The sequence below is a fragment of the Myxocyprinus asiaticus genome, chromosome 50 (genome assembly GCF_019703515.2).
Source record: "Myxocyprinus asiaticus isolate MX2 ecotype Aquarium Trade chromosome 50, UBuf_Myxa_2, whole genome shotgun sequence".
Lineage (NCBI taxonomy): Eukaryota > Metazoa > Chordata > Actinopteri > Cypriniformes > Catostomidae > Myxocyprinus > Myxocyprinus asiaticus.
In genome coordinates, this window is record NC_059393.1 from 23716673 (window position 1) to 23743553 (window position 26881).

General features: G+C 39.2%; 2 protein-coding genes across 12 annotated transcripts in view; both read left to right on the forward strand.

Moving 5' to 3' along the window:
* Positions 1-734: 734 nt before the first annotated feature.
* On the forward strand, positions 735-25369 carry LOC127439232 (uncharacterized). 4 transcript variants are annotated; one of them, XM_051695403.1, is made up of 8 exons: positions 735-1363; positions 1977-2300; positions 2992-3354; positions 5950-6064; positions 6315-6425; positions 6570-6595; positions 8028-8065; positions 25169-25239. In XM_051695403.1, the coding sequence occupies exons 1-6, from the start codon at positions 1285-1287 to the stop codon at positions 6586-6588; spliced, it is 1011 nt and encodes a 336-aa protein (XP_051551363.1). In that variant the 5' UTR covers positions 735-1284; the 3' UTR covers positions 6589-6595; positions 8028-8065; positions 25169-25239. The 4 variants fall into 4 exon arrangements, with proteins under 4 accessions (XP_051551363.1, XP_051551361.1, XP_051551359.1 ...); XM_051695401.1 differs by lacking the exon at positions 25169-25239 and having other exon boundaries at positions 8028-8176; XM_051695399.1 differs by lacking the exon at positions 5950-6064 and having other exon boundaries at positions 737-1363; positions 25169-25369.
* Positions 8864-26881, forward strand: part of LOC127439234 (uncharacterized) — a 37289-nt gene continuing 19271 nt past the window's right edge. Inside the window, exons 1-8 of one of the 8 annotated variants that reach the window (XM_051695414.1) lie at positions 8941-10353; positions 10957-11280; positions 11935-12227; positions 12261-12297; positions 14527-14641; positions 14903-15013; positions 15158-15183; positions 24936-25172. In XM_051695414.1, coding sequence (XP_051551374.1) covers positions 10275-10353; positions 10957-11280; positions 11935-12227; positions 12261-12297; positions 14527-14641; positions 14903-15013; positions 15158-15176 — 978 coding nt within the window. In that variant the 5' untranslated portion in view covers positions 8941-10274 and the 3' untranslated portion in view covers positions 15177-15183; positions 24936-25172. Of the gene's footprint in view, positions 10354-10956; positions 11281-11934; positions 12298-14526; positions 14642-14902; positions 15014-15157; positions 15184-15599; positions 15993-22835; positions 22963-24935; positions 25173-26881 lie in introns of those variants that run through there. The other 7 variants (XR_007896887.1, XM_051695410.1, XM_051695409.1 and 4 more) reach the window with 7 other exon arrangements.

A 26881-nucleotide genomic window follows, 5' to 3' on the forward strand; every position in this document is an offset into this window, starting at 1 on the left:
ATGTAGAAGAAACAAATTAGTAGAAGAATTACAGAAGAAAGGAGAGCAACAAATAACACTAAAGAATGTTTTGAATCCAACAATAGGAAGTAATAAACTATTACAGTTTCTTAAAAGTTCATATATGATTGAAAGAATATACTGGAATAATCAAGAGACCCAGCATCTGGAAAAAGCAGGAGCAGCTGTGTATGTACCGAAATATCAGGTAGCTATTAAAAAGAGAGCACCAGACAATTTAATGGTGTTTACGGTTGAGTTGGTGGCATTATATTTGGCTCTCCAGTGGGTGGAAGAAGACTTGACAAAGTAGTCATTTAAACAGACTCTCTAGCAGCCCTGAAAAGTTTGACTGTAGACAAGACAAAATATATAACATTTTACAACTCGTGTACACACTGCATAATCAAGGAAACATCATTAGTTTTCTCTGGGTTCCTGCACATGTAGAAGGAAATGAGATTGTGGACAAACTGGTAAAAAACTAATTCAAACATTGAACTCATAATTCACATGAGCATATCAGAAGCCAAGGCACTTATTCGTAAAGCTGCAAATAATATCTGGCAGAAACTTTGGGATGGAGAAATAAAGGGGAGACATTTATATAAGATACAAGAACATTTGGGTACAGGAGGAGGAACCACAGCTTTATTAACCAGAAGACAAGAATCAATAATAACAAGAATACGCATAGGTCACACTGGATTAAATGGAAATTTGTATAAAATAAAAAAGCCCCATAATGGGTTATGCAGTCATTGTGATGAAGTTGAACATGTTATTCTTCATTGCACAGCCTACAACAATGAAAAACAAGAATTACACTCAAAACTGCAGACAAAGGGAATCCAAGGCATGTCATTAAAAAGTCTTTTAACGAAAAAACAAGGGGAATTAGATATGACAGATGATGTTTTGAGGTATATGAAAGCAACAGGATTATATTCGAGAATATACTCCAGATTCGGTAATGCTCTAAGAATGCTAACCGCTAAAAAAAACAAGAGAAGAAGAAGAAGTGTGACGCCCACTTTTTTATCTGTCCTGTTTCCGGAAGTTTTTATTTCCTCCTCTTTACAGAGACCGAGAGTTACTTTCTCTTTCACTCAGTGTGCTAATATTCTTTATTTCTTTTAGTTTTGGTGTATTCGTTAACTTATATTGTCATTAACTATGTTTTGTATTCTTCTTACTTGAGTTCATACACAGAACAAACTGTTTTCAGATCATTATCTCGTTCATTTTGGCGAATTCAGGCTCGTTTTTTCTGGGCCCATGTAAATGTATAAATACATGTATTTTTCAGTGGTGAAAATGAAAAAACTCTGTATTTTGTTCGCTGTAATTTTGCTTGTTGATGGTAAGTCATGAATCTGTTTATTGATCTCTTTCTGTCAACAGTAAAGCGCCAAGGACATGACGCAGTTTTCATTTTCAGCTATAAACATGTTATTTTCTGCAGAAATTCCTCTATTATTACTTCATCTTCACTGTTTAAAATCAGCAAGAGTGAAATGTGTTTGTGTGAAAACATTGTGAACATATATTTCTTAAGTTCATGTCTGTGTGCCAGAATTAATGTCTTCACCAGCAGATAAAATCATCACTTATGAATACATTAATATTCAAGAGGAATGGAAGATAAATGTAAAGGGTCATATTAACCTGTTTTGTATTATTTTCATTTTTATAGCTTTAGTCATACTGTTTTAGTTCATTGACAAACAGGTTATGAATTTCAGGCATTCATTTATTATTTCTTAATAATAATTCTGAGACTCAAGTGAAGAAGATCTGATGTAAATGCAGGTTGTGAATTGTGGGATTGGGTGAATTTTAACAGGTTAGGTAGGTTTAACATAATAATAATAATAGAGCACGTCTGTGTAAATGTTGTGCATGAATTTATGACTTCTATAGAATTAAAGTTAATCAAGAATATTTCAACTCTTCTGTCTCATTTGTGTCTGCAGGTGTGTCTGCAGGTTATGACCAAATGTTGGTGTCAGTGAACGTGGGAGATTCCCTCACTCTACACACTGGTTATATAAGAAAACAAGAAGACAAGATGACATGGTATTTTAATAACACTCGTATAGCTCAAATCAATGGAAATGTCATTAAGATCTGTACTGATGTACAATGTGATGAGACATTCAGAGACAGACTGCAGCTGAACACTCAGACTGGAGATCTTACCATCACAAACATCACAACTGAGCACACTGGAATGTATCACCTACAGATGATCAACTCTGACATAAGTCTGAAGATCTTCAATTTATCTGTCGAAGTTGGTGAGTCTTTTAATGAATGTTTAAAAACTTGCTGCTGGAAAATCAAGCTTAAGCTGGTAACTGTGTTTTGGAACATGGTAGCTGGTCCAAGCCGGTCCTAAGCTGGTCAACCATCTACCAAAAACCAGCTTGACCACCTTGACCTGGTATGACAAGCTGGTAGCTGGTCTAAGCTGGTAACTGTGTTTTAGAACATGGTAGCTGGTCTAAGCTGGTCTCCAACTAATGGACTAGCTAGAAACCAGCAGCCATGTTCTAAAACACAGCCACCAGTTTAAGCTGGATTTTCCATCTCATCTCATTTAAGGAATAGTTTACCCCAAATTAAAATTCTATTATTATTTTCTCACCATAATGCACCAAACTCTTACGACTTTCTTTAATGGAGCACAAAAGGAAAATAAATATTCACACAAAAAACGCTACAAAAACCCAGTAAAAGTAGTTGATACGACTCATACACTATATTTATTTTAAGGTAAAAAATCACTTTGTATGATGAACAGACGGTGCCCAAATCAGATATGGTGTCCACATCAATAACATCAACATGGTTCTTACTCGTCTTGAAACCAAACTTCATGATTCAAGAACCATTGAGATTTGATGGTATTGACATAGTCACCATATCTGAAGCAGAAGTGTCGTTTTGTTCCTCCCCAAAAATATTTATTGTGCATTTGTGTTTCAGGTGTGCCTTGGGCCGATAGAATGAAGAAAGTGAATGAGGGAGAGTCTGTCTCTTTAGATTCTGGTGTAACTAAAAAACAAAATGACTCGATCACATGGTATTTTAATGGTATTCGCATAGCTCAAATCAATGGGAATACCAGTGAGGCCTGTACAGATGTGCAGTGTGATATTGAAAATGAGAGATTGCGAGACCGATTGAAGCTGAATGATCGGACTGGATCTCTTACCATCACAAACGCCAGAATCACAGACACTGGAGAATATCAACTAGAGATCAGCAGCAGCAGCAGATTCAGCAGCAGCAGCCGTCGCCGCAGCATCAGCTTCAGCAGCAGAAAGACCTACAGCGTTACAGTCATTGGTGAGTGCAGTTTAGTTGTTTAATGCGTATTTCCCTGAGCATGTTAAACATTAAATTATTTGGAAAAGAATGCTTGTGAACAGTCAACAAATATCAAGAAAACACAATTTCATATGTTTCTTTATTTAGTGAGACAGATTTAAAAGATAGCTCAATATTTTAAATCGGCTTAATGTTTTTATTTTGGACTGTTTGAAAAGTGAGATTAAGAGCAGTTTTTTCTCCTATTATTATTAGTAACTGTGTAAGGTGTGTTTTTCAACTTCAGTGGTTCAAGCTGTAATGCCGAGATGACTGAAGAAATGTTAAAGTGATAGTTACCCAATAATGAAAATTCTCTCATTATTTACTCACCCTCATGATATCTCAGATGTGTATGACTTTCTTTCTTCAGCAGAACACAAATGAAGAAAAATAGAAAAATATCTCAGCTCAGTAGGTCCTTAAAATGCAAGTGGATGGAGATTCGACTTTGAAGCTCCAAAAATCACAGACAGTCAGTATAAACGTCATCGATCCGACTCCAGCAGTTAAATGAATGTCTTCTAAAGCAATATGGTAGTTTTTGGTGCAAAAACAATCAATATTTAAGTACTTTTTAACTATAATCCAATGCTTAACGAGAGGGTGGAGTCCAAGCGGTCTCTCATGTGAAGTATTCGGGTTGGCATGTTACGGACTGTAATAGATAAAGGATAGGAAATGAGGAGTTGGGAACTGGCTGAACAGTCAACGTAAAGTTAAATGATAAAACTTAAAACTTAACTTAAAACAACATAAAACACAAGACAAACAGACACACAACGCGGCCTCTCGAACTCGTGTCTCCAGCTCCCCTTTATCTTGCTCTCCCTCCGATCAGCTGATTCAGTGTCGGTCATGCACCCTCACGGACTGACCATGCCCTCCTCCTAGTCACACTCCTCCCTGCCTGATTCATGCCAGGGCACCAACCGGACTGACCTACCCACCCCCCCATCTCTGGAGGGGAGACGCTGGCTCCTGTGAACATGGGGGAGAGACGAGGGGATGCGTGGGGAGAGGGAAAGGGTGAGCGGAGGCACAGAGCGAGAGAGAGAGAAAAACCTGCGCACCAGTTCCTGGACACACTGTTACCCAGTCCTTAACCGCTTCTCCGCCCTCTGGCAGACAACAGATGCTCCTCCCCCGGCAGACGGCACTGAGTCCTCCGACCCCTGGCGGACAGAACCACTCCTCCCCTTCTTGGCGGATGGAACCACTCCTCCACTTCTTGGCGGACAGAAGCGACCCCCTCCATCCCCAGGCAGATGGCCGCGGCGAGGACTCAGCGACAGAGCGTCCCTCAGCACCACTGTAAGAGATAAAGGACAGGCAAGGAGGAGGTGGGAACCGGCTGAACAGTCATTGTAAAGTTTAATGGTAAAATTCAGCTTAAAACAACATAAGACAAACAGACACACACAATGCGGCCGTGTGCGTCTCTCTCTCGAACTCGCGTCTCCGGCTCCCCTTTATCTCGCTCTCCCGCTGATCAGCTGATTCAGTGCCGGCCGTGGACCCTCATGGCCCGGCCACGCCCCCCTCCTCGTCACATGGATGTAATCTCACGTTCTTCTCTCTGTTGAGACATCCAGGATAAGCACAGAAACACACCATTGTGAGTAAAGAAACAGATAAATACAGATCTAACCCAAAACCAACGATGCTTCTGTACAGCATTCCACCTCATCACTTAAAAACAGCGCTGCTCTTCCATGTGTGTCGCACGTGCGTCTGTTCTCACGTGAACATGCCAACACGATTACGTGACACGTGTGTACCGCTCCTGACCAGAAGCATGATTTAGAGTTAAAAAGTACTTAAATATTATTTTTTTTTTACACCAAAATTGATCATATCGCTATAGAAGACATTAATTTAACTGCTGGAGTCGTATGGATGATGTTTATGACATGTCTGTGATTTCTGAAGCTTCAAAAGAGAAATCTCCATCCACTTGCATTTTAAGGACCTACTGAGATATTTTTCTGTTTTTCTTCAAATGTGTTCTGCAGAAGAAAGAAAGTCATACACACCTGAGATATCATGAGGGTGAGTAAATAATGAGAGAATTTTCATTTTTCCTTTAACACCAAGATTAAATAAAACTGCGCGTTTCTTATTTATTAACACTTCTGCTACTTATACCAACGACGGAAATAAGTGCAGTTAGAATAGTTAAATAATGCGGGAGAGCATTGTTTAGAACCTTATTATGATCTTATTGTTATGCAATTTAAAGCACTTAAATGTTTCATATTAATATTATTTACACAGTGAAATTCAACTAGACATGGATTAAAGATGAAATGTTTAATAACAGTAAAGTCTTACAAGGTTACATCAGATGGGTACAATTTAGATATGATAGTTACAAATTAGAAATATGTAGATGAAACAAGTATGCATACTACTTGAGTGAGAGACAATGGAAGATAGAAAGAAAAAAGGGTAGAGAGAGAAAAGAGCCAGGTGGTGAAAAAAGAGAGCAGGAGCACAAGTTACAATCTTGTTACTGATCAATCAGTTGACCACCTTTAACCCACACTGAATTCAAGCTGCTACCATTTGCAGAGTCCCAAAACACAAACACCTCAACCAATAGACTGATAGATCACTCTCAGCACTCTCTGGATGTCTTTAATGCTTTTCAACCCTACAACTGTATAACAGCACCAGATATTTACAGGTGTGTCAGATGTGATATTAGGGTTTTTTTCTCAGCTGATCTGTCAGTTTGAGCAGGATTAATAAATTGCATATTTTTATATGTCAATAATGTGCAATTTGCATTTGAGTGTTGAAATATTCTGCTGAATCAGATTCATATTTACTCTCTCAGATATTGTGATGTTTCATAGTGTTTGTTATAGATAAGACAGACACTGTCTGGACACACACAGAAGTTTCAGTAATGACTGTCTCTTTAACTGTTACAGATCCAGGTCCGTCTTTAGGTGTAATAGCAGGTATAATTGTTGGTGTTCTGCTGCTCGTGGCTGCAGTGACTGCTGGTGTTTTTTATCACTGCAGACAAGCAGGACAACAGGGCAAGTATTACATTCAGCTGATATATAAGAGGAAAATATGAGATTTATTGGGCAAAATGAGTCTTTAAAAGATGTGCATTTTCATACTCAAAACATTTTCTTATTAACAAAAGTGTTTAATTGAGTTTATTGTTTTTAAAACAGGTCAAAAGCAGCCGCGTGATGATCAGGTAAGATACTATGTGCATTGAATCTCTCTGTATCTCTGCCTGCACATAACTCAATTTACAACAGATGCAGTCATGTATTTGATTTCACTTGAGGCTGGGTGCACACTCTGATATTTTCTGTGCTTTACGACTTTAGTATTTTCTGTCAGAATGTATGTTAACATCCAGCTGAGATCTTAACCCTTGTGCGACATTCAGGACTTTTTTTGTCTTTTTCATTTTTGTTTTTTTGATCATTTTGGCTGTGTTAATGCCAACGGCATAAATTTAGCAAAAGGTGTGTATTTTTGGGGGGAATTTTGATATGTCAATGTCAGTTCCTATAATACATCTATAATACACTGTGTACACAAAATAGTTACACTCAGGACCTTCAGGACAAAAATGTCCCCATTGAAACCCATTAAAACTGCAATATTTGATCTCAGTGCCATTAAAGCATAAAATCGTGACTTTCATTCTGGAGCCCTGGCTTCAAATTTTTTTTTTTTTATATATATTTTCCACCAGATGGCGCCATTTTTCTCATGTTTAGCCTATGGAGCAAATACATGCTTTTCCCCTATTTTCTGTTTGCTGTATTATAGAGCACTGCAGGCCAATTGAATAAATAATGCAGATAAAATTGTGTGTGTTGGTATGTATGTCAGAGTGTGTTTTGTATGTGTGTATTGAGAAGTGTGTGTGTGTGTGTGTGTGTAAAAAAACAAGTGGCATTATATAAACAAACTGGCATTTAAAGGGTTAAAATCTTGAAAATGAATGAATATTTGGTAGTTATGATCAGGACTGATGTTGGTTAAAAAACATTAGAAAAATTATATGAATATATAATATTATTATGGCAGTTTTTTGACGCTGACATTTTTGTCCTCTAAGGACCTCTGAGTAACTTTTTTAAATTGACGCACAAGGGTTAAATAAAACAAAGGCAGAAAATATCAGTCAACAGTTTTATGTCAGACTGTGCAAGACATTTTGTTTGATATGGTTTAAAAAGTTCAAAAAATGTTTGAAAAGAAAACCAATAAAATCTTTATTTAGTTACATAATGTCAAGTCAGTTTATTTGTATAGCACCATGTATAGTTGACATAGTCAGAATGCAAGTTGTTTCAAAGAAGCTTTACAGGAAATAATACCCCTAATAAACAAGTTAAAGGTGACTGTAAGAATATACCAGTCAACAGATTAAACAGTAAGCCAATAGAGGCTGTACATTACAGTGATTTTACCATAGATAAGACTGACATCACTGTAATACATGGCCTCTTGTGGATTATTGCTTTTATAAAATGGCGGCTTTCTAAACATTTCAAACAGGACTTTATTCAAAGAAAGATGACTGTTGTGCTGGTAGTTTCTCTTGTGTAAGTTTCAGTTATTTTCTGACCTTCTGTTGTTGTAACTGAAATCTGTGTTTTTTTTTACAGGAGAATGATGGAGTGAATCCACCACCTCATCAGAATGGCGAAGTGAACGAGTCGACTCCTCTGAATGACGGAGTGAACGAGTCGACTCCTCTGAATGACGGAGTGAACGAGTCGACTCCTCCGAATGGCGGAGTGAACGTCTCGACCCATTAGACTCTTGATAACTGATGAGACTGAGACTACCAGTCTGTTGACCCATTAACCTTATTTTATTATTCTTGTATTGAGAAGTACAATGGAGAGATTACAGGAAACAATGGGGAATAGTGGATCTGAGACATTATGCCAGCTGAACTACTTGTGTTGCCCACATGAGCACCACCACAGGCATATGATATCATGATTGTGCCTTACGACTGCAATGACAAGATTTACAATGAAAAAGGAGTTGTAATTTGGCCAACTTTTTCATTTTGGGCCCCCATTGTCATTAGTCTTTACTGAAACTTAGCACTTGTTTTTCTGTTCCTTCTGCTCACCATATCTGAAGCTCAAGGATTTCTTAAGCTCGTCTTTTAGTACAAACTGGCATAAACTGGTATTCTGATAGCGTAGAGCGCCTCTTAGACTGGCACACAGATAGAGATGCCTGTTATTAACACCTGATGATTTTCCTTGAAGCACTTTTCTGGTATAAATATGTTTGATTGTCAGTAAACCTTTGAAGATGCTTTGATATCAATTTTGTGTAAGAGTCTCTTCCCTTGCAAGCATATCCCTGAGCGAGAGGACAACAGAGAGTGCTGGGGGTGAAAAGGTTGAACTACATAGATTATAGGATTATATAATCTAACAACTCTGGTGGCCCTTATGGGGGTTTCTCTGGACAGGTAAGAGAAACATATTTTTGTTTTCACTCTTGTCCGCAGAGAAATACATAAGTTTTTGCCCAAAAGATCTTTAACATATTTCAGTATATGTTATTATAACAGATCGGTTCTTCCGTTGGGAAGTGGGAGCCTCACGAGCTATAGACGTGGGAAGAGGATTAGATGAAATAATTTTCTGAAACTTTTCAGTGGGATCCTGTTCCTATAGGACTCTATGTATACTTCGCTCAGGAATGAATTTTTATACCTCTTTATACCAATAAGAGTGGTCAGAGCAAAAGTATATTTGGTCATCAAATTGATTGTGTCTATTGTATCACTGAGGAGGAAACATTTTGTTGAGTTGTGAGAATGGGGAGCAAGATAAGTCAGCCAATGCCGGGGGAAACACCCAGACACTGGATGTACAGAAATAATAAAGGCTTTAACACAGAACCGTTTTTGATCTGGCAGAATGGTCAGAGGGTAAAACTCAAATAGATCCGTATAAGTACAGAAACAGTAATGGCAGTATTATTTGATGTGGAAAAGGCTTACGACATGTTATGGAAGGATGGACTGCTAATAAAAATTAGATCAGATTGGAATAGGAGGAAGAATATTTAATTGGATTAAAGATTTCCTAATTGAAAGAAACATTAAAGTGAAGATTGGAGAATTTATATCCAATAGGGGCTTGACAGAAAACGGGACATCCCAAGGAAGTGTCATAAGTCCATAAATATTTATTATTATGATTAGTGATGTTTTTGCTACAGCTGATATTAATTTGGGTAAACTGCTGTTTGCAGATTATTGAGCCCTTTGGTTCAGAGGAAGAAATGAAGAATATATAGTTAAAAAATGCAATCCGCCTTAAATAATGTTGAAAAATGGTGATGGTTTATGCAGTCATTGTGATGAAGTTGAACATGTTATTCTTCATTGCACAGCCTACAACAATGAAAAACAAGAATTACACTCAAAACTGCAGACAAAGGGAATCCAAGGCATGTCATTAAAAAGTCTTTTAACGAAAAAACAAGGGGAATTAGATATGACAGATGATGTTTTGAGGTATATGAAAGCAACAGGGTTATATTCGAGAATATACTCCAGATTCGGTAATGCTCTAAGAATGCTAACCGCTAAAAAAAACAAGAGAAGAAGAAGAAGTGTGACGCCCACTTTTTTATCTGTCCTGTTTCCGGAAGTTTTTATTTCCTCCTCTTTACAGAGACCGAGAGTTACTCTCTCTTTCACTCAGTGTGTTAATATTCTTTATTTCTTTTAGTTTTGGTGTATTCGTTAACTTATATTGTCATTAACTATGTTTTGTATTCTTCTTACTTGAGTTCATACACAGAACAAACTGTTTTCAGATCATTATCTCGTTCATTTTGGCGAATTCAGGCTCGTTTTTTCTGGGCCCATGTAAATGTATAAATACATGTATTTTTCAGTGGTGAAAATGAAAAAACTCTGTATTTTGTTCGCTGTAATTTTGCTCGTTGATGGTAAGTCATGAATCTGTTTATTGATCTCTTTCTGTCAACAGTAAAAAAAACAAAGTTTTCATTTTCAGCTATAAACATGTTATTTTCTGCAGAAATTCCTCTATTATTACTTCATCTTCACTGTTTAAAATCAGCAAGAGTGAAATGTGTTTGTGTGAAAACATTGTGAACATATATTTCTTAAGTTCATGTCTGTGTGCCAGAATTAATGTCTTCACCAGCAGATAAAATCATCACTTATGAATACATTAATATTCAAGAGGAATGGAAGATAAATGTAAAGGGTCATATTAACCTGTTTTGTATTATTTTCATTTTTATAGCTTTAGTAATACTGTTTTAGTTCATTGACAAACAGGTTATGAATTTCAGGCATTCATTTATTATTTCTTAATAATAATTCTGAGACTCAAGTGAAGAAGATCTGATGTAAATGCAGGTTGTGAATTGTGGGATTGGGTGGATTTTAACAGGTTAGGTAGGTTTAACATAATAATAATAATAGAGCACGTCTGTGTAAATGTTGTGCATGAATTTATGACTTCTATAGAATTAAAGTTAATCAAGAATATTTCAACTCTTCTGTCTCATTTGTTTCTGCAGGTGTGTCTGCAGGTTATGACCAAATGTTGGTGTCAGTGAACGTGGGAGATTCCCTCACTCTACACACTGGTTATATAAGAAAACAAGACGACAAGATGACATGGTATTTTAATAACACTCGTATAGCTCAAATCAATGGAAATCTCAGTAAGATCTGTACTGATGTACAATGTGATGAGACATTCAGAGACAGACTGCAGCTGAACACTCAGACTGGAGATCTTACCATCACAAACATCACAACTGAGCACACTGGAAATTATCAACTACAGATTATCAATTTAGGCTTCAGTGAGAAAATCTTCAATTTATCTGTCCAAGTTGGTGAGTCTTTTAATGAATGTTTAAATATCAACTCACTGCTGGAAAATCCAGCTTAAGCTGGTAACTGTGTTTTAGAACATGGTAGCTGGTCCAAGCTGGTCTAAGCTGGTCGACCATCTACCAAAAACCAGCTTGACCACCTTGACCTGGTATGACAAGCTGGTAGCTGGTCTAAGCTGGTCTCCAACTAATGGACCAGCTAGAAACCAGCAGCCATGTTCTAAAACACAGCCACCAGTTTAAGCTGGATTTTCCATCTCATCTCATTTAAGGAATAGTTTACCCCAAATTAAAATTCTATTATTATTTTCTCACCATAATGCACCAAACTCTTACGACTTTCTTTAATGGAGCACAAAAGGAAAATAAATATTCACACAAAACGCTACAAAAACCCAGTAAAAGTAGTTGATACGACTCATACACTATATTTATTTTAAGGTAAAAAATCACTTTGTATGATGAACAGACGGTGCCCAAATCAGATATGGTGTCCACATCAATAACATCAACATGGTTCTTACTCGTCTTGAAACCAAACTTCATGATTCAAGAACCATTGAGATTTGATGGTATTGACATAGTCACCATATCTGAAGCAGAAGTGTCGTTTTGTTCCTCCCCAAAAATATTTATTGTGCATTTGTGTTTCAGGTGTGCCTTGGGCCGATAGAATGAAGAAAGTGAATGAGGGAGAGTCTGTCTCTTTAGATTCTGGTGTAACTAAAAAACAAAATGACTCGATCACATGGTATTTTAATGGTATTCGCATAGCTCAAATCAATGGGAATACCAGTGAGGCCTGTACAGACGTGCAGTGTGATATTGAAAATGAGAGATTGCGAGACCGATTGAAGCTGAATGATCAGACTGGATCTCTTACCATCACAAACGCCAGAATCACAGACACTGGAGAATATCAACTAGAGATCAGCAGCAGCAGCAGATTCAGCAGCAGCAGCCGTCACCGCAGCATCAGCTTCAGCAGCAGAAAGACCTACAGCGTTACAGTCATTGGTGAGTGCAGTTTAGTTGTTTAATGCGTATTTCCCTGAGCATGTTAAACATTAAATTATTTGGAAAAGAAAGCTTGTGAACAGTCAACAAATATCAAGAAAACACAATTTCAAATATTTCTTTATTTAGTGAGACAGATTTAAAAGATAGCAGTGGTTCAAGCTGTAATGCTGAGGTGACTAAAGAAATGTTAAAGGGATAGTTACCCAATAATGAAAATTCTCTCATTATTTACTCACCCTCATGCCATCTCAAGCGGTCTCTCATGTGAAGTATTCGGGTTGGCATGTTACAGAAGGATGGGAAATAAGGATGCGGGAACTGGCTGAACAGTCAACGTAAAGTTTAATGGTAAAACTTAACTTAAAACAACATAGAACACAAGACAAACAGACACACATAACGCGGCCGTGGGCGTCTCTCTCGAACTTGCGTCTCCGGCTCCCCTTTATCTCGCTCTCCCGCTGATCAGCTGATTCAGCGCCGGCCACGCCCTCCTCCTCGTCACTCTCCTCCCTGTCCAATTCAAGCCGGGGCGCCAACTAGACTGACCTACAACCCCCCCCCCCCCCACCTCTGGAGGGGAGACACTGCCCTTCCGGTCGTTTCATCAGCCGGTGGCCCACCCCACCTCCTGTGAACCTGGGGGAGAGACGAGGGGATGCGTGGGGAGAGGGAAAGGGTGCACGGAGACACACAGTGAGAGAGAGAAAAACTTGCTCGCCGGTTCCCGGACACACTGTCACCCGGTTCTCAACCGCTCCTTCGCCCTCTGGCAGATGACAAACGCTCCTCCCCTGGCAGGCGGCAGTGAGTCCTCCAATCCCTGGTGGATGGAACCGCTCCTCCACTACTTGGCGGATGGCAGCAACCCCCCTCTGTCCACAGGTAGATGGCCGCGACTGCTCCCCTGCCGGATGGCAGTGGCGAGGACTCCACGACAGCGCATCCCTCCTCCCTCCCGGTTTTCGCCACCACTGTAATAGATAAAAGACGGGCAAGGAGGAGGCAGGAACCGGCTGAACAGTCAACATAAAGTTTAATGGTAAAACTCAACTTAAACAACATAAGACAAACAGACACACACAATGTCTCTTTCGAACTCGTGTCTCCGGCTCTCCTTTATCTCACTCTCCCGCTGATCAGCTGATTCAGCGCTGGCCATGCACCCTCACGGCCCGACCACGCCCTCCTCCTCGTCACACGGATGTAATCTCACGTTCTTCTCTCTGTTGAGACATCCAGGTTAAGCACAGAAACACACCATTGTGAGTAAAGAAACAGATAAATGCAGAGCTAAAACCAACGAAGCTTCTGTACAGCGTTCCTCCTCCTCACTTAAAAACAGCGCTGCTCTTCCATGTGTGTCGCATGTGTGTCTGTTCTCACGTGAACATGCCAACGCGATTACGTCACACGCGTGTACTGCTCCTGACCAGAAGCATGATTTAGAGTTAAAGTACTTAAATATTGATATTTTTTCATACCAAAAGCAATCGTATCACTTTAGAAGACATTAATTTAACTACTGGAGTCGTATGGATGATGTTTATGACATGTCTGTGATTTCTGAAGCTTCAAAAGAGAAATCTCCATCCACTTGCATTTTAAGGACCTGCTGAGATATTTTTCTATTTTTCTTCAAATGTGTTGTGCTGAAGAAAGTAAGTCATACACATCTGAGATATCATGAAGGTGAGTAAATAATGAGAGAATTTTCATTTTTGGGTGAACTATCCCTTTAACACCAAGATTAAATAAAACTGTGCATTTCTTGTCTATTTTACCTTCTGCTACTTATACCAACGACGGAAATAAGTGCAGTTAGAATAGTTGAATAATGTGGGAGAGCATTGTTTAGAACCTTATTATGATCTTATTGTTATGCAATTTAAAGCACTTAAATGTTTCATATTAATATTATTTACACAGTGAAATTCAACTAGACATGGATTAAAGATGAAATGTTTAATAACAGTAAAGTCTTACAAGGTTACATCAGATGGGTACAATTTAGATATGATAGTTACAAATTAGAAATATGTAGATGAAACAAGTATGCATACTACTTGAGTGAGAGACAATGGAAGATAGAAAGAAAAAAGGGTAGAGAGAGAAAAGAGCCAGGTGGTGAAAAAAGAGAGCAGGAGCACAAGTTGCAATCTTGTTACTGATCAATCAGTTGACCACCTTTAACCCACACTGAATTCAAGCTGCTACCATTTGCAGAGTCCCAAAACACAAACACCTCAACCAATAGACTGATAGATCACTCTCAGCACTCTCTGGATGTCTTTAATGCTTTTCAACCCTACAACTGTATAACAGCACCAGATATTTACAGGTGTGTCAGATGTTTTTGAGGTTTTTTTCTCAGCTGATCTGTCAGTTTGAGCAGGATTAATAAATTGCATATTTTTATATGTCAATATTTTGCAATTTGCATTTGAGTGTTGAAATATTCTGCTGAATCAGATTCATATTTACTCTCTCAGATATTGTGATGTTTCATAGTGTTTGTTATAGATAAGACAGGCAGGACTTTGTGACACTGTCTGGATACACACAGAAGTTTCAGTAATGACTGTCTCTTTAACTGTTACAGATCCAGGTCCGTCTTTAGGTGTAATAGCAGGTATAATTGTTGGTGTTCTGCTGCTCGTGGCTGCAGTGACTGCTGGTGTTTTTTATCACCGCAGACAAGCAGGACAACAGGGCAAGTATTACATTCAGCTGATATATAAGAGGAAAATATGAGATTTATTGGGCAAAATGAGTCTTTAAAAGATGTGCATTTTCATACTCAAAACATTTTCTTATTAACAAAAGTATTTAATTGAGTTTATTGTTTTTAAAACAGGTCAAGCGCAGCCGCGTGATGATCAGGTAAGATACTATGTGCATTGAATCTCTCTGTATCTCTGACTGCACATAACTCAATTTACAACAGATGCAGTCATGTATTTGATTTCACTTGAGGCTGGGTGCACACTCTGATATTTTCTGTGCTTTACGACTTCAGTATTTTCTGTCAGAATGTATGTTTTTTTTTTTTTTTTATTAAAATTTTTATTGATTCAAATAAACAGGATAACACAAACAGAGCTTACACACACTGAATCAATTTATAAAATGATATGTCCCTTCCCCTGAATAACCCCCCCCCCCCCCGCCGCTACACACAACCAGTGGTCTGACACAAAATGAACATTTAAAAGGAAACACTTAAGAATAAATATATAAAAAAACAATCTAATTTAACAAATATATATCCAAACCAAACAAAATGTCTCTCTCCACAGCCCGTCACCGAGCACCCCCCAAAAAGGCCAAAAACCTGCCCCATTTCTTATCATATGCAGCCGAATTGCCAAGCCGTCTATATGACATCTCTTCAAATGAGGCTTCCTTGCCCAATTCGGTGCACCATTCATAAAAAGAGGTAGCGCCCGTCGACTTCCATCCCCTCACAATTATCTGTCTCCCGATCATCACGCCGGTGAGGACCCACCTCTTTACATACCCATCAGCTATATTCATAACCACCCCATCACCCAACACACAAAGTCTGGGACAAAACAGAACCTGAGTGCCCAGGACCTCGGAAACAAAATTCTGGACTCTCAACCAAAACTCCTGAACAAGACCAGAAGGCATGTAATAAATCTCCATCCTCCAACTGGCAATGCCAACAGGTGGGTGTGTCTTTTAAACCCAGCCTATACAATCTAACGAGGGTCCAATATGATCGATGCAAAATCTTAAATTGCATCAGACAGACCCTTGCATCTCTAGATGTAGACTTAATGTTTTTTAGAATCCTATTCCACACACACTCCTCCAATACCAAGTTCAAATCTTTCTCCCACAATCTCTTGAGAGAAGTCGAAGTTGCGTCCCCCAGACTCTGAATTAACAGGGAGTAATTCACTGAGGCCTCATGACCTTTTCCAATAGCAGAAATCACCTCTCCTAGAGTATCTGCTGCTTTAGGGGAGTGTATGCTACTCCCAAAAATAGTACAGAGCAAGTGGCATAACTGAAGATACCTAAAAAACTGAGATCTCGGGATCCCAAAATATTGAACCAAATTTTCAAAGGATCTCATCACACCACTCTCATAAAGATCACCGAGTGTATTAACCCCCCTCGCAATCCACTCTGACCAACAAAAAGGGGACTTATTAATGCATAGTTTGGGGTTTAGCCATAGGCTCGAGGCAACATTTTGAAAATTATCTGAGTTAAACACTCCGGACACTTTTGTCCATACTGAGTGCAAATATGAAATGACAGGGTGTGATTTAACTTCTCTGGTTAGTTTGATGGAAAGGCTTTGCAATGGCAAAATAGGGGCAAGCAGTTCTTGTTCAATGCAGAACCAGGGAGGGGCTCTTTCAGGTGGAAGCGACCAATGAGCCAAATGTCTGAGACCGAATGCATAATAATAAAACAAAATCTTGGGTAGGCTTAGCCCACCTTTGTCCATCGGCCTATGTAACTTACTGAAGTGTAATCTGGGACGTTTACCATTCCAAATGAAGGACTTCGCTATGCTATCAAATTGCTTGAAATAAGAGAGGGGGACATCTACAGGGAGAGACTGTAGCTGGTAGTTAAATTTTGGAATACAGTTCATTTTAATAACATTAACCTTCCCAATCATCGATAAATGTAATGAAGCCCACCTGCCCACATCGCTCGAAAATCTTTTTTATTAAAGGGTCAAAATTAACACTAACTAAATCAGACAAATTTGCTGGGAATAAAATCCCCAAATACTTAATGCCCTGTTTGGGCCATTGGAAGGCCCCCAGCTGGAAAGTTGTTACTGGACAGTACACTGTCAGAGCCAAAGCTTCGGATTTAGACCAATTAACTTTGTATCCTGAGAACTTGGAAAAGGAATTAATAATACTGTGGAGGCAAGGCATAGATCTAGTAGGTTCAGAGACGAATAATAAAATATCATCTGCATAAAGCAGAAGCTTATGCATCATACCTCCCGCCATCACCCCTGGAAAATCATCCTCCTTTCTTATCGCGGCTGCTAATGATTCCAGGGCAAGACAGAACAATAAAGGGGAAAGAGGGCAATCCTGCCGAGTGCCCCTATCCAGAGTAAAATAATCTGAAATTAATCCATTTGTTTTTACCGCTGCTACAGGGTGTCTATAAAGTAACTTAATCCAACCAATAAATGTACTCCCGAACCCATACATTTCCAAAATCTTAAAAAGATAATCCCATTCTACCATATCAAACGCCTTTTCAGCGTCAAGTGAGATGGCAGCGACCTGAGACTGATCATTCGCTACTGACCACATGATATTGATGAGACGCCTGATGTTATCAGAAGAGCTACGGCCCCGAATAAATCCCACCTGATCTATATGTATAAGAGGTGTCATAACCTTACTTAATCGGTTAGCCAAAATTTTTGAGTCTAGTTGGATCAGGGAGATTGGACGGTAACTTTTACACTCGCTTGGATCTTTGTCCTTTTTAAGAATCAGACTGATCCGGGCTTGTGTCATGGTTGGAGGAAGCTTTCCATTCTTTAATGATTCAGTATAAACTTCTCACAAAAGTGGAGCCAGTTCTGTAGCATAGGATCTAAAAAATTCTGCAGCAAAACCATCTGGCCCTGGAGCCTTGCCTGTAGGTAGGAACTTAATTATCTCATCAAGCTCCTCCAAGGTTATCTCAGAATCAAGAGAGTTTTTTTGCTCAGTCGTCAGTTTAGGAAGATCTAATGGTTCCACAAAGTTTCTAATATCTTCATCAGTAGATGAAGACGTGGAACTATAAAGATCAATATAGAATTCTTTAAAGGCATTATTAATATCAATGGCTGAGGTAAAAATTTCACCACCAGCAGATTTCACTGAGGGAATGGTAGAAAGAGACTCTCTCTGCTTTATATATCTTGCCAAAAGCTTCCCTGCTTTGTCACCTGACTCAAAGTATGACTGTCTTGCCCTGAATAACCAAAACTCCACTTTCCGCAACAAAATATTATTATATCTATATTTCAATTGGGTCAATGCTCAAAATGGGTCGAGGCCATCAGCTGACATCCGGCGCTTCAGCTCTGCCTCGGCATTTTTAATATTCCCTTCCAACTCCACAAGTTCTCGTGCTTTGGATTTTTTGATGAATGAGGCATGCTGTATGATCCGACCCCTAAGAACCGCCTTAAGTGCCTCCCAAGCCACGCCCACAGTGGCTACTGAGGACCAGTTGGTCTCCATATAAACATTGATTTCAGTCTTTAACATTTGTTGGAAATCAGGATTTTGCAAAAGGGACACAATAAGGCGCCAACTATATGATTTCTTTTTCTCTGTATATGGCAACACCTCTAAACTCACCAGGGCATGATCTGAGACTAAGATATTTCCAATTGAGCAATCCACAACAGATGAAATGAGGGATTTGGATATAAAAAAAAATCTATTCTAGAATAAATCTTATGGACTGATGAAAAAATGTATTGTCCCTACCAGATGGGTTCAAAAGTCTCCAAATATCCATAAGACCAAGATTTTTACACATCCTGTGAAGCATCAGTGTTGCTCTAGGGGGTTTACACACTTTTGCTTCACTATGATCAAGCACTGAGTCCTTCAAAAGATTAAAGTCTCCTCCCAATATTATATCATGAGGAGTGCCAGCGGTTTGCAGCATCCCTTCAAGATCTATAAAAAAGCCCTGATCATCAGCGTTAGGTGCGTAAATATTAGCCAAAATCAACCTTTGCCCCTGAATTTCTGCTAAAACAATAATGACTCTCCCTAATTTATCTTTAGTCTGTTTGAGACATTTGAATTGTAGATGTTTATTAATCAATATAATGACTCCCCTGCTCTTACTTGAGCCAGCACTAAAAAAAACATGTCCACCCCATATCTTCCCAATTTTTTCAGCTACCTGCGGGGAGAGATGTGTTTCTTGAAGAAACACTATATCATATTCCTTATGTTTAAGAAAAGTAATAACCTTCCTTCTTTTTATGGGGTGCCCCAACCCATTTACATTCCATGTGGAGAGAAATAGTACACTCATATTAACATTTGACATTTTGATATAGTAGAAAAAATTTATTGTGTGTCAAACATTAACAACATTATACAGACCACATTCCCCATTAGTGAAACAATCAAACCCCGAACTTTCCCCTGAACAAAACAAACAGAAAAAAGAAAAACGTGCGCATTAACCCCGCCGCACGAAAGCGCCAACCAGCGACAATCCCTCTAAACTCAAAAGGTTCATGAACGCCCACGAGCCCCCACGACAACTTTGCCATCGGATTGCTCAATTTTGCCTCACAAATTTGTGAGGCAAAATTACATAACAGAAAATACTGTTGGGCTTTACTGGTTGTTTAGATCAGTGTTACTGTCAGAAATAATTAATTATTTCTGTAGTTATTAATCAATATTTAAATTAATTAAATGGATCTAACTCATTAAAACCTAATATGGGGCTCCAGTAAATGTAGTGTGCTACGTTTAGGAGCAAGTTTGGTTATTAGCAATAATTAATAATTATCAAAGATAATTATTCATTATTAAAATCAATAGAACATTGATGAGAATCAATGTTAGCTTTTCTTAATCCTTTAAAAAAAAACAATGATCAAAGATAATCGTTAATTGTTAACATCGATGAAACATTAATTAAAATTAACACTAGCTTATTGATCATTCAAATTCAATCAAAGATAATTATCAATTATCAAAAATCAATAGAATATTAATAAGGATTAACATTGACGGGGCACCACCCTGAAATCAGGGACTAATAACTGAATATTAAAACAGTCTCAATATTAGATTGTTTTCTTAGGAAAATCGGCATCCGAAGAATATCGATTTTCGGGAAAAAAACAATGAATGAAGGTTTGAATCTGAGCACTGACATCCCATCAGCCTGACACAGGCATATGCAAAACAAACCAAAACACTTCTCTTTGTAATATAAACAAAAGTTTATTTATGCAGTAATATCAATTAATAATTAATACAATGCAGTCAATAAACTTCCGACTTACAACTACAAACTAAACAGTGATATGATTAGATATGGAAATAAAAATAATCCTATAACACATAAGGTGTGTGTGTGACAGTGTGTGTGTGTGTGTGTGTGTCAGTGTGGTTAGTGAGAGAGAGAGAGAGAGAGAGAGAGAGAGAGAGAGAGAGAGAGAGATTATTAAGTGACAGCCCGAAAGCTGATTTCGCGATAGCTGGAGATAAAGCAGCCGTGTTCATCACTCAGAGACGCGGTTTTACGAGTGGGGCTTGTAAAAGTCCTGCGTTATTTGACTCTAATGGATGAACTCAGTTTCTGTCTCACCCGCGATGGCAAAAATGCACAACAATCCAATTTGGTTGGACCACAATACAGCAAAACAAATTCGTGATAATTAATACCCTGAGTATTAATAATGAGCGGACATGGCGGTCCGTAAACTGTACAAGCAATAGCCTTGAAACACAAGAATAACACACTATAATATTCTATCTCTGCCCAGACATAAACCTCTTACTTGAATCGCATGAGGACACAGGTAGAATGTGTTTTCCTCCGTCCTTTAACTCTGACCCGGTTCCTTGAGGCTCGTGTGATGATGGGAGGCCGTTTCCTCGCTCTGTCGGCGGGCGGTACAGCTGTTGATTCTCGGCGGGCTGGCGGAGAACTCAGAAATGTCGACTTGATTGAAGATGGAAGAGAAATCTTTAATCTCTTCACTTCTGTAGGCCAACGGATGAAGATGCGAATTGCTCGGCCTCAACTCGTCCAGCGAGATGGAGATTGTATGGCTACAGTTTCTTGTCGGACATTACTTCCTTATGCCACGAGGTTGCACCGGAGAGCAGCAAAAAGCTACGTCCGAATTCGGTGAACTAAGTCGCTGGAAGCAATTCTGGAAGCATTTCAGAATTATTTGAACTCCTGATGATGTCATGTTTGAGAGACGTTCTGTTGTGTGCCTCATCCAATAGGAGTTGAGAGCTCGATCCTTTAGATGGCAAGGCTTCATGGATCTGTAGTCTGTTTTGGACTCCCTTTGTTTGATTTTGGCGCGATTTTTATGAGTAAAATTTACGACTTAGAAGGTGGGGGCTTGAGTTATGTTTTTATGACTGTTAGGCCTGCCTTTGTCTTCTATCTGAACACATGAGGCCCAACAATACTTTGTCAAATAAACCCAGCCAATAGGAAGAATGAACACAAAGAATGTGTAGATTCATTCACAGAACTGTCTCAAAGGTGTGATCTTCCACAAAACAAATTCCAGCTGATATAAAACCGTTCAGATATGTTCAGTGAGCTGGCTGTTATGAGTTCAGTGGATGACATAATCATTCCAATGTCCCGTAAAAATACTCAACAAAACAAACTACAGCCAGCAGGAGGAATAAGCATGAAGAATGAACAGATTGATCCACAGCTGTTCCAACGGAGTGTTATTCAATAGAACAAGCTCCAGCCACTAGGCGGAACCAATGCAAAAAGAAACAAAACCGGCATCCCGGTTCCCGGGTCGAGTCAATTCACTCAGAGGCTGCATAAACGTATATACCATGACTTACACAATCCGTTAACTTCATAAAAGACATCCTTTGTGTGAGCGTGTAGATATTTTGCGGTCATCCGTAGTGTCCACTCTCAAACTGGCCGGGAACTTCAATGCAAAAGTAATCTTTCGTCAATGCAAAGTTTTCTTTTAGGAAAAGTGTTATTCACAAAACAAGCTCCAGCCGCTAGGCGGAGCTAACGCAAAAAGAAAAAACAAACCAAAGTGACGCCCAGCTTCCTCAAGAGTAAGTACAGCGAGTCGACCCACTCATATGAGAAACACCCAATGGTTTACTCAGCCATTGATTCAATAAAAGACATTGCCTGATTGGGACAAGTAAATACTTTGCGACCGACCTTCGTTTCTATTCTCAGTTTGGCTGGAAACACCAGAGCAAAAGTAATCTTTCGCCGATGTAAGAGTTTCTTACATTCCTTGAACCGATCGCGTTTCTCTTTTGTCGAACTCGCAAAGTCCGGGAACAAGAAAATATTATGATTCCTCCAAGAAAGCTTCCCTTTGCTCCTTGCTTGGCACAACACAAGTTCTTTATCGGATGATCTCAGAAATATGGCCAGAATCGATCGGGGCCTGTCTCCCTCAGCAGATCTGTGAGCTGGGACTCTGTGAGCTTGCTCGATTTCCAGCTTGTGGCCTGTTATGTCGAGCAAACTCGGGAAGAGCTCTTCCAGGAATTTCACCATATCTCTGCCCTCCTCATGCTCAGGAATTCCAACAATTCGAACGTTATTCCTGCGGCTTCTATTCTCAAGATCTTCAAGCTTTTTAAGGAGATGTTCCAAATCAACTTTGGTCGTGGGCGGATTAGCGGTTAATTCCCTCTCCGAAGACTCCAGAAAATCGATTTGTCTCTCAACATCTGACACTCTTGTAACTAGTTCAGAGAATTTTATTTCCATCGCCATAATCGATCGATGTATTACAGCGAGATCCTCCAAGTCAGCAAGAATCTTCGACAACATCAACATGTTGGACAACTGACGCTGGATCACCTCTCCCGACGCGCCAAGTCCCTGGACTGTAGGCCTATCGGGGCTTTCATCCTGAACACGTAAGTGTCTTTTAATGTCTCCAGAACCCGAGGATTTTGACTTCTTTGCCATGTTTTGCATCAAAGAGCAAATGTGTAACTAGGTGTATCAAAATTCACCAGATTATAACATGAAAATAATAAAAAATTTAGCAAAGTGTGCAGAGCTCGTCGCTCACACATCTGCTCTTTGCATGGTGTCATGTGACCCCCTGTCAGAATGTATGTTAACATCCAGCTCTTAACCCTTGTACGACCTTCTGGACATTTTTATCTTTTTCATTTTTGTTTTTTCGATAATTTTGGCTGTGTTAATGCCAATGGCATAAATTTAGCAAAAGGTGTGTATTTTGTGGGGAATTTTGATATTTCAATGTCAGTTCCTATAATACATCTATAATACACTGTGTACACAAAATAGTTACACTCAGGACCTTCAGGACAAAATTGTCCCCATTGAAACTGCAATACTGATCCCAGTGCCATTAAAGCTTAAAATCATGAATTCTATGATATTATGCTTTCATTCCGGAGCCCTGGCTTTAAAATTTACATTTTTAATATTTTCCACCAGATGGCATTTTTCTCATGTTTAGCCTATGGAGCAAATACATGCTTTTTCCCTATTTTCTGTTTGCTGTATTATAGAGCACTGCAGGTCAATTGAATAAATGATGCAGCTAAAATTGTGTGTGTGTGTTGGTATGTATGTCAGAGTGTGTTTTGTATGTGTGTATTGAGAAATTTGTGTGTGTGTGTGTGTGTATAAAAAACAACAGTGGCATTATGTAAACAAACTGGCATGTAAAGGGTTAAAATCCTGAAAATGAATGAATATTTGGTAGTTACGATCAGGACTGATGTTGGTTAAAAAAAATTTACTCACTGAAATTGGAAAATAATATGAATATATATTATTATGGCAGTTTTTTGACGCTGACATTTTTGTCCTCTAAGGATCTCTGAGTAACTTTTTTAAATTGACGCACAAGGGTTAAATAAAAGCAAAGGCAGAAAATATCAGTCAACAGATTTTATGTCAGACTGTGCAAGACATTTTGTTTGATATGGTTTAACAAGTTCAAAAAATGTTTGAAAAGAAAACCAATAAAATCTTTATTTAGTTACATAATGTCAAGTTAGTTTATTTGTATAGCACCATGTATAGTTGAAATGGTCAGAATGCAAGTTGTTTTAAAGAAGCTTTACAGGGGGGGGCCTGGGTAGCTCAGTGGTAAAATACACTGGCTACCACCCCTGGAGTTCGCTAGTTCGCTAGTTCGAATCCCAGGGCGTGCTGAGTGACTCCAGCCAGGTCTTCTAAGCAACCAAATTGGCCCTGTTGCTAGGGAGGGTAGAGTCACATGGGGTAACCTCCTCGTGGTCACCATAATGTGATTTGTTCTCAGTGGGGCACATGGTGAATTGAGCGCGGATGCTGTGGTGGATGGCATGAAGCCTCCACATGCACTATGTCTCCGTGGCAACGCGCTCAACAAGCCACGTGATAAGATGCGCAGGTTGACTGTCTCAGACGCAGAGGCAACTGGGATTCGTCCTCCGCCACCCGGACTGAGGCGAATCACTATGCAACCACGAGGACTTAGAGCGCATTGGGAATTGGGCATTCCAAATTGGGAGAAAAAGGGGGAAAAATACCCCCCCCCCCCCTCCCCCCCAAAAAAGAAAACCTTTACAGGAAATAATACCCCTAATAAACAAGTTAAAGGTGACTGTAAGAATATACCAGTCAACAGATTAAACAGTAAGCCAATAGAGGCTGTACATTACAGTGATTTTACCATAGATAAGACTGACATCACTGTAATACATGGCCTCTTGTGGATTATTGCTTTTATAAAATGATGGCTTTCTAAACATTTCAAACAGGACTTTATTCAAAGAAAGATGACTGTTGTGCTGGTAGTTTCTCTTGTGTAAGTTTCAGTTATTTTCTGACTGTTTTTGTAACTGAAATCTGCGTTTTTTTTACAGGAGAATGATGGAGCGAATCCACCACCTCATCAGAATGATGGAGGGAACGAGATGATTCCTCTGAATGAAAGAGTGAATGAGGACTGAGTGAATGAGCTGACTCCTCTGAATGACGGAGTGAACGAGTCGACTCCTCTGAATGACGGAGTGAACGAGTCGACTCCTCTGAATGACGGAGTGAACGAGTCGACTCCTCTGAATGACGGAGTGAACGAGTCGACTCCTCTGAATGACGGAGTGAACGAGTCGACTCTTCTGAATGAAGGAGTGAACGAGTCGACTCCTCTGAATGATGGAGTGAACGAGTCGACTCCTCTGAATGATGGAGTGAACGAGTCGACTCCTCTGAATGGCGGAGTGAACGTCTCGACTCATTAGACTCTTTTGATAACTGATGAGACTGAGACTACCAGTCTGTTGACCCATTAACCTTATTTTATTATTTTTGTATTGAGAAGTACAATGGCGAGATTACAGGAAACAATGGGGAATAGTGGATCGGAGACACTAAACTACTTGTGTTGCCCACATGAGCACCACCTCTGACATATGGGACGCCCCCACGACAACATTATGAGCTCTTACGACTTTCAGCCAATAATATTATGGTTAAATTTGCTCATATAGAGTGATTTTACTGTGCATAGAAGCCGCATTAATCTGCCAAATATATTGTGTTTACACAGACTTTTTAATGGCGCACAGAGGCGGCCAAAATTTACACAGGAATCACAATCGCAGGAGATGCACGAATCTCGGGTACTGATTATAACATAGAGGTTGATGCACTGTAGACTTGCTGCTCTAAAGAACAAAAAAGGTCTTCCCTGTGGATAATAATGGATGATAATGATGGATGAGCAGTGGTTCTCAAACCTTTCAAGACAAGTACCACCTTAGATCAAATAAGAACAACTGTGCCACCTCGTTTTTTATTCACTGAGTCCAAGTTTAAAGGGATAGTTCACACAAAAATGACAATTTACTCATTCTCATGCATTCCAGATGTGTATGACTTTCTTTGTTCTGCAAAACACAAGTGAAGATTATTAGAAGAATATCTCAGCTCTGTCAAAATCCAATCGGTTTTGAGTGAGAACAGACCAAATTATACAGGTGCATCTCAATAAATTAGAATGTCGTGGAAAAGTTCATTTATTTCAGTAATTCAACTCAAATTGTGAAACTCGTGTATTAAATAAATTCAATGCACACAGACTGAAGTAGTTTAAGTCTTTGGTTCTTTTAATTGTGATGATTTTGGCTCACATTTAACAAAAACCCACCAATTCACCATCTCAAAAAATTAGAATACATCATAAGACCAATAAAAAAAACATTTTTAGTGAATTGTTGGCCTTCTGGAAAGTATGTTCATTTACTGTATATGTACTCAATACTTGGTAGGGGCTCCTTTTGCTTTAATTACTGCCTCAATTCGGCGTGGCATGGAGGTGATCAGTTTGTGGCACTGCTGAGGTGGTATGGAAGCCCAGGTTTCTTTGACAGTGGCCTTCAGCTCATCTGCATTTTTTGGTCTCTTGTTTCTCATTTTCCTCTTGACAATACCCCATAGATTCTCTATGGGGTTCAGGCCTGGTGAGTTTGCTGGCCAGTCAAGCACACCAACACCATGGTCATTTAACCAGCTTTTGGTGCTTTTGGCAGTGTGGGCAGGTGCCAAATCCTGCTGGAAAATGAAATCAGCATCTTTAAAAAGCTGGTCAGCAGAAGGAAGCATGAAGTGCTCCAAAATTTCTTGGTAAACAGGTGCAGTGACTTTGGTTTTCAAAAAACACAATGGACCAAAACCAGCAGATGACATTGCACCCCAAATCATCACAGACTGTGGAAACTTAACACTGGACTTCAAGCAACTTGGGCTATGAGCTTCTCCACCCTTCCTCCAGACTCTAGGACCTTGGTTTCCAAATGAAATACAAAAC